At 38.4% G+C, this 8,825-nt stretch overlaps 1 protein-coding gene across 1 annotated transcript; it reads left to right on the forward strand.

Annotated features, from left to right (window-relative positions):
• The first annotated feature begins 1,037 nt into the window (after positions 1 to 1,037).
• On the forward strand, positions 1,038 to 1,979 carry LOC123928345 (olfactory receptor 10K1-like). Its single transcript, XM_045983462.1, has one exon. It carries the CDS (start codon positions 1,038 to 1,040, stop codon positions 1,977 to 1,979), a length of 942 nt encoding a protein of 313 aa, XP_045839418.1.
• Positions 1,980 to 8,825: the final 6,846 nt, after the last annotated feature.

The following is an 8,825-nucleotide window of genomic DNA, read 5'->3' on the forward strand; positions in this document are numbered from 1 at the left end:
CATAAACGTTACCTTAAAAACTATCCTTTCTAACAGCTTGCAGACTGTTTTGGTAGCAGAATATTCAAAAAGTATCCTATATTGTGGATATAATAATCTTGTTGGCATAACAGTATATAAAAACATAAAGTCTGATTTATGGCACAGCACAGGTACCTGGAAAACTGACCAATTGTCCCATTCTTTCTCATGCTCTGTGACAAGCTCTGAGCCATTTTTGGAAAACTTTTCTCTGAGCTTTTCTGAAGCACAGAAAATGGGAAAATGGAGGTGAACTACAAAGGCCACAAGTAATGAGTCTCTTTCTACCATCCTGGTGACTCTTCTTTTCCTGGAATAGGGGACATTTTCCTTTAAACCAGTATTGTCTTCTGTTCCACTCTTGACAAGATCCCAGTGTGGATCCTCCAGGAATGTCCTAATTGCTCATTCGTCAGTCTGTCAGAAATAACACCAAAGCTGTTTCTTTTTCCTTATTGTTTCGGTTATTGCCATAGATTGGTGTAATAAATACAATGTTCTTACCACATATCCTAGCATATAAGAAGTCATCAACAAACACATTTCTCTGCATACATTTGCTGGGGAATTCTTCCTCTCCCTTCCCATTTTATGGTTGGACAAACTGGGGTTCACATGCTGTGTCCAAACACAACTCATTCCTACATTCCATGACCTGATCATGTTCAGATTGCTAAAATTAAACACATTTCTTCACTTTTGGAGAGGTAGTTTCCTGGGGGTGATAGGGAGCAAGAAATTCCTAAGTATGATACAAGTAAAACCAATGAGACAGATCCTTAATCCTTGGCTAGAGAGATACCATGGTCTTAGTCTCAGAGAAGTCTCCTAAGTGACTGTCCAATCCTCTGTTGTATATTTAGCCTTAATTCTTTTCTTGGCAGACCTTCCTGAGGGGGAATGAAGGACTTGCCTGCCTACAGACTTTGTGCTTATTTTCCCACACATTTCTACTCTCCTTCCTGGATCCTGGCCTCTGTCGTTGTCCCTGACTCTCCTCTTTGGAGATACTCTGCATGGAGCGGAGCAATGAGACCCTGGTGAGGGAGTTCGTCTTCCTCGGCTTCTCTTCTCTGGCTGGGCTGCAGCGGCTGCTCTTCATAACCTTCCTGCCCCTCTACCTGTTCACCCTGGGCACCAATGCCATCATCATTTCCACCATCGTGCTGGACAGAGCCCTTCACACCCCCATGTACTTCTTCCTTGCTGTCCTCTCCTGCTCTGAGACCTGCTACACCTTTGTCATTGTACCCAAGATGCTGGTGGACCTACTGGCCCAGAAGAAGACCATCTCCTTCCTGGGCTGTGCCATCCAGATGTTCACCTTCCTCTTCCTTGGCTGTTCTCACTCCTTCCTGCTGGCAGCCATGGGTTATGACCGCTACGTGGCCATCTGTAACCCTCTGCGCTACACGGAGCTCATGGGACACCGGGTGTGTGTGGGACTAGTGGGCGCTGCCTGTGCCTGTGGCTTTACTATTGCACAGATTATCACCTCCATGATATTTCACTTGCCCTTCCATTCCTCCAACCAGCTCCATCATTACTTCTGTGACATCGCCCCTGTCCTCAAGGTGGCATCCCACCACTCCCGCCTCAGTCAGTTGGTCATTTTCATGATTGGTGTATTAGTCTTGGTCATTCCTCTGCTACTTATCTTGATCTCTTACATCCGCATCATTTCTGCCATTTTGAAGATCCCATCCTCCACCGGCAGGTACAAAGCCTTCTCCACCTGTGCCTCCCATCTCATTGTGGTAACTGTGCATTATGGCTGTGCCTCTTTCATCTACTTAAGGCCCAAGTCCAGCTACTCTTCTAGTCAGGACACCCTCATATCTGTGTCCTATACCATCCTCACTCCACTGTTCAATCCAATGATTTACAGTCTGAGGAATAAGGAGTTCAAGTCAGCCCTTCGAAGGGTAATGGGCCAGACTTCATATCCTATTAACTAAATTAATTCATTAAAATTATATTTTAACTATTCATTGAATTATGTGCCTTTTATTTTATCAACTGTATGCCTATATTCATTTTCTATTTTAGAGTTTAGTTATTTTATCTTTCAACTTGTCATAAGTTTTTATTAATATTTCAATAATTTTTCGCAGTTTCACTTATTTATTTGAGAGAGAGAGGAGAAGCAGAGGAAGAAGGACAAGCAGACTCCATCCTGAACCTGGAGCCTGACATGGGACTTGACCCTACAATCTTGAGATCATTACCTAATCTGAGACCAAGAGTCAGACACTCAACTGACTGAGCACCCAGGTTCCCCAATATTTTGATAATTTGGGGGAAATATTCCAATTGTTTCTTTTCTAATACCTTTAATTGTGTTTTTGTTACAAGTAAATATTTTACTTTATGCCGTCAAATTGTTGATTATTATGACTCAGAATTTGTCATCATCTTTGAGCTTCATTTTCATTTTTTTATTCAGTTGTGTTATTTTTTCTAAGCATTTAAGTTTTTTGCATTATCTTGACATATCCACAAGATTTTTTAACACTATGTGAGTTAGTATAGACAAAAGGTTGATATCCAGGATCTATAAAGAACTCCTCAAACTCAACACACACAAAACAGATAATCATATTTAAAAATGGGCAGAAGATATGAACAAACACTACTCCAATGAAGACATACAAATGGCTATCAGACACATGAAAAAATGCTCATCATCACTAGCCATCAGGTAGATTCAAATTAAAACCACATGGAGATATCACCTTACACCAGTTAGAATGGCCAAAATCAGCAAGACAGGAAACAACGTGTGTTGCAGAGGATGTGGAGAAAGGGGAACCCTCTTCCACTGTTGGTGGGAATGCAAGTTGGTAGAGCCGCTTTGGAGAACAGTGTGGAGATTCCTCAAGAAATTAAAAATAGAGCTTCCCTATGACCCTGCAATTGCACTACTGGGTATTTACCCCAAAGATACAGATGTAGTGAAAAGAAGGGCCATCTGTACCCAATGTTTATAGCAGCAATGGCCACGGTCGCCAAACTGTGGAAAGAACCAAGATGCCCTTCAACTGATGAATGGCTAAGGAAGATGTGGTCCATATACAGGATGGAGTATTATGCCTCTATCAGAAAAGATGAATACCCAACTTTTGTAGCAACATGGACGGGACTGAAAGAGATTATGCTGAGTGGATTAAGTCAAGCAGAGAGAGTCAATTATCATATGGTTTCACTTATTTGTGGAGCATAACAAAGAACATGGAGGACAAGGGGAGATGGAGAGGAGAAGGCAATTGAGGGAAATTGGAAGGGGAGATGAACCATGAGAGACTATGGACTCTGAAAAACAACCTGAGGGTCTTGAAGGGGCAGGGGATGGGAGGTTGGGGGAACAAAAGGGTGGGTATTAGGGAGGGCACGTATTGCATGGAGCACTGGGTGTGGTGCAAAAACAATGAATACTGTTACGCTGAAAAGAAATTAAAAAAAAAAAGAAAGAAAACTAAAATAAAAAATAAAATCTTTAAAAAATGAAACAATGTAAAAAATAAATGTGAACATTGACAAAGATATTTGATATTAAAGAATTTTCATTTTAAAAGGCAGAAAAACAAAGATTCAAATGGGTTTTTCTCTGTTTCTTGAAGAAGTTGTTATTGTATGTTGGGTTGAGATCATCCATGTCTGAAGATTTGTTGAGATTCTGTGAAATAATACAGGAATAGTATCTTTTCTGAGATATGAACCTGTGGTAATATTCTTTATTTCTTCTAAGAAAAATGACCCCTATAGCCACTTTTATTTTTAGTGGATCATATACAGAATTTAGTGTTCTACAAAATTATTCATTTCATCCAAATTCTCAAAATTCTTTTTAAAATTTGTACAAAATATTCTGATATTTGAAAATTTCTTAGAAATGATTATTTCCTGTTCCATTTTGTACTATGTATATTTGTGTTTACTTTTTTTTTCTTGGTTTATATAGTGGTAATTTGTTTTGTCTATTGTTGTCAAAGAACAATATACATGTGAATGAACAGATACATTCTAGTGTTTTTTTCCCCATACCATTGTTTTTAATTTTGTTTGTATGATTCAACTATTATTATTTGTATTATTTGTATTTATTTCTGTTTTATTTGTATTATTTTTTGCTTTGAATTTTTCTTTAATTTGTTGTTCATTTAAGTTTCTGATGCTTTCTATGTACTTCCATTTTTTTAATCATATGCATAAACATATGTGTTAATAATATACGTAATATATATAACTAAGCCATGAAATTTCCTCTCATCTCTGTTTTAAATTTAATCTACATGTTCTGCTACACGGAGTGTAATTTATATTATTTCCTGGAACTTATTTCACTTTGGTTTGAATTTCCTTTTGACCCAACAATTATTTCATAGGTTTTAAAATTCTCAGGTGGAAAAGCCTTTTTTCTCTGTTAGTCATTGGATAGTTTATTATACTGTCATTGTGAATATTGTTTGTATTCTTGCCACTTTGTGACCTTGGTTGAAATTTTTATTGTGACTTAATACACAGCCAATATTCATACATACTTCACGTGCCTTGATAAGAATATGTGTACTCCTTCATTAGAATGCAAATTCCAATAGATACTTCTCTGATATGCTTCACTACTCCCTTGCTTAGCCCTACTAACTTCTTAGAGATATTTTTCTTCCTGTTCTGTTTATGAAAGTTATCCATTATTAGTGTGTTTCCTTGTAAACATCCTAGAGCTTCTCTCTTACAAAGATTCCACCTGTGTTTTTGGAGGGGGGATGCAAATTCATATCTATTATAATTTCATTGTGAATTATAGTTATTAACATTAAAAAAGTATTTTTTGTTAGTCTTTTGTTGTTCATTAATACTCCCGGTCTGAATATTAAACTGTCAAGTATCCAGATTCCTCCCTTGTTTGGTTTGTGAGTCCTGGGCATAATTTCCCATCTCTATATTTTTAGTCCTTCTCTATCATTTCCCTCAGTGCCTAGCATTTGCCCTATTTCCAGCCCAAGTGTCTGGACTCACTGGGAGAGGGAACAATATGCCATCTGAAAATAGGAGGACATTCTACCAAAGGAGACATCTAAGCTAAAACCTACCTCTACCAGGGCGCCCCCATATTTTTCTCCATGACCCAAATTTACTCTGTTTATTTGTCTATTGAACAGATACTAATCATGCTCACACTATATTCTAGGAACGAGGATGTTTCCCATGAGTCTGAAACACTAATGCTGCCTCTGCCGTTCTAGTAGTCTGTCCTTTGTCCCTTTTTTCCCCTCCTACAGATGTCAAAAATGAGAGTGCAAAATTTACATTTTCCTCCAACCTGAGAATGAAAATTTAGAGTTATTAGGTAGGGAAACTCAAAGGAAGCCCTTCCATTGATGTTTGTTTTAACAAACGGTGCCCAGAAAATGTTCAGCTTCCTAGTAAGTCCCCAGAGAATTTTGAAGAGGAAACCAACTAATTTCCATGGTGTTTTAAAAACGGCCTTCTCTCTGACCAGCAAATTCTCTGAGTGTATTACTATCATTCCGCCAGCTAATTGGGGAAATTTTGGACAAGCACTGGGCACCATGAGTTAATTAGTTCCCAACGGAGGAGCGGATCTCAGTTACCAACAAGGCATTGAGGCCGTGCCAGTGCAGAAAGGAAAAACACCCTTGGTGATGCTCATTGAGGCATTAGCTAAACCGCCCATGGAGAAGAGGCACAGGTGATGTTTTCTGTGGAGTCATATAGACAGTTTCCTTCAATCGGTTCAGATGGTTGATGGACAACAAAAGAAGAACTCTAGTACCTTATGACAGGGACGACAATTTTGCAAGTTTCATCTAGAAAACATAGAAGATTCGAGAAGGTTTCTGAGAATGAAGAGGCCGGCATGCCACTGGGCATTAGCATTGATTTGAAGGACTGTAAAATTTTTATTTAGGGATTTTGATTTCCACATTGAGAAGAATAGAAGAAATCCCGTCATTTCTTGTATGTCAAAATTTAAATCTAATTTTCTCATGAGTCAGTGACTTCCTTTCCGCTCCTGATCAGTAGTGGGAAATGTGATAAGATGTCAGAAAAGACAACTGGATGGTGAAAACTGTGAGGCTGGAGATGGAGGTCAACAAGAAGGCAGGGATCCAGACTCAGGTTGATTGTTTCATAGGTGGGGTATAGCACTAGATTTAGAAATAAAGGAAGTGTGGGGCACCTCGGTGGCTCAGTGATTTAAGTCTCTGACTCTTGATTTTGGCTTATGTCATGATTCAAAGTTGTGGGATTGAATCCTGGGTCAGGGTCCCCACCTACCAGGGAGTCTGCTTAAGATTCCCTCTCCCTCTCTTCCCCTCCCCCTTTAAAAAAATAAATAAATATAAAACAGAAAGGAAGAAAATGAAATTTATAGAGAACATGGAATGACAGAGAACACAGGTAGTGTTCTCACTTAGGAGCACATGGTGGTACCCAGGGAACCCAGCTGCTGTAGAAGGAACTAACTGGGATCCTTACTAATTCATTAATGGGCTATTGAATGTATTTATTCATCAAGCACTTATAATTTAAATATTGGGTTAAGTTTTGAGGATACATAGGGAATAAGGTACGGTCTTTGTTCCTGAGTTTTTCAAGTGTACTGGGGAGACAATCAGGAAACCATAATTTGGACATAGCAGCCTGAGTATTTTGATAAAGACACAAGAAACAATCTTGAAATATACTAAATATTAAATATGGTAGAAACAACAAAATCTCCCTGTACAGATTAGGGAAAGTTCAATAACTGGTGTCTTAAAAAAAAAAAATGTAACCGATATGTGGGCACCAGATGAAGGCCAGAGAGTATTAGAAACTGAGAATTCCTTCTCCTCTCTCTCTCTCTCTTCCTCCATCCCTCCCTCTCTGTGTCTGTCTCTCTCCCTCTCTCTTTTCTCTCTCTCCCTCTTTGTCTCTCTTTCTCTCCTTCACCCTTTCTCCCTCCCTCTCTTTTTCTCCCTCTCTATGTCTCTCTCTCTGTCTCTTTGTCTCTCACACATGCCATGTCTCAGCATAAAGTCTTAAAAGATAAAACATAAGAAAACTGGAAGTATTTCAGTTAATTCCCATGTGATGGAGATTTAGAGGAAGAAGTTGTAAAGGAAATAGGGGGTGAAGAATAAGCTGTCTTTTTAACCAGCTTAAGGAACTGGTTTCACCTGCACTGATGAGATCATTGAGCAAGGTAATGAGAAATCAATTCACTTTTCCACTTGTTAAGAAGACAATTAAATTACCCAATTTTCCCTTTTATTTATCCCCCCTCCTTATTTTCCCTAAGTTTTTCTCTGAATCTATAGCATCTTAATTTCAAGCTCTTCTATTCACCAAATATTTTATGCAGCATCCTCAGCCAGGTGAAGGAGAGACCAAAGTTTTTGGTGTTTTTTTTTTGGGGGGGGGGTGGTTGTTGTTTTTAGTAGGGAATTTCTTTTCAAATTTTAATTCCTTCAACAGTTCCAAGGATGATTCTGAAAAAGTAGGTGATGTCTTGTGAGTGCTGTGGGGGAGGGTCACAATGTGGTCACCCAGTAACATGGCCTTTCTTTCTTTCCACACAAACCCCAAAAGTCCTTGGGTGACAGGTCACTGCTCTTTCTGGAGATGGTCCTATGAAAGAGCAAACTCAAAGGATGGGGACCGGGACGCTGGAAAGTTGAAGAAGGCATCTCAGGAGGAGCACCAGGGGAGACTTTGTTCAGGTCAAGACCACGTGTGTGTCTTACTTACAAGGTCCACAGATGGGCAATTTAATACCAAAATAGGAGTGAAAGCTCCTGATTTTGTTCCATTTCAAAATTCTTTATACCTTTGTTTAAGCAAAACAGCAAACAACGATAGCACTTTTGTTATTTGCAAAGGCCTTTAAGACTAACAAAGCGCTATTTAAATTAAAATTGAAAAGTTTTACTAAGTTGAGATAATGCCAGAAACCACATGATAATTAAAAGCAGAAATTTTTAATTAATCTTTTGTCTCTGCATTTAGAAAATGACACTGGAAATATATATATATATATATATATATATGTTTTTTTCCTATCCTAAAATGTTAAAGCAGAAGGTTAATATTATATCTCAAATGAATATTAAGGGAACAAGTTTGGAAAACCCCCAAATCAAACGTCCTGGGTATTCTGAAATAATGTAGAAGAAACCCCGCGATTATGGGCCATTTATTTTTTCAGTAAGCTTTCAAGCACCGGTGTGTACTAGACCCTGCTGAATGTCTGGTTATTGAAACGTTGTGAAGCCAAGACAACAACATAATGCTAGTGACAGCTGAGGTCATAAGGAAACCAAGAGAAAGTGATAATAAGGCACAGTGAAGAAGTTGTAGGGAGGACACAACGTGTACATGTTACTTTGAGTAATTTAATTTAAATTTAAAGAAAATCACATTAAAAGAAGAAAAAACATATCTTGAAAGAAGTTGCTGTGGCTGAGGTTACTGCCTATGTTCTCCTCTAGGATTCTGATAGATTCCTGTCTCACGTTGAGGTCTTTTATCCATTTCGAGTTTATCTTTGTGTACGGTGTAAGAGAATGGTCGAGTTTCATTCTTCTACATATCGCTGTCCAGCGATATTTATTGAAGAGATTGTCTTTTTTCCATTGTATATTTTTTCCTGTTTTGTCAAAGATTATTTCACCATAGAGTTGAGGGTCCATATCTTTTTTATTGAAGAGCACTGTTTATTGAAGAGACTGTCTTTTTTCCATTGTATATTTTTTCCTGTTTTGTCAAAGATTATTTCACCATAGAGTTGAGGGTCC

This window comes from Meles meles, chromosome 17 (assembly GCF_922984935.1).
Source record: "Meles meles chromosome 17, mMelMel3.1 paternal haplotype, whole genome shotgun sequence".
NCBI lineage: Eukaryota > Metazoa > Chordata > Mammalia > Carnivora > Mustelidae > Meles > Meles meles.

Bases quoted from the DNA above. Each gene is read 5' to 3' on its own strand.
- LOC123928345 (XM_045983462.1), top strand. From the start codon at position 1,038: ATGGAGCGGAGCAATGAGACCCTGGTGAGGGAGTTCGTCTTCCTCGGC.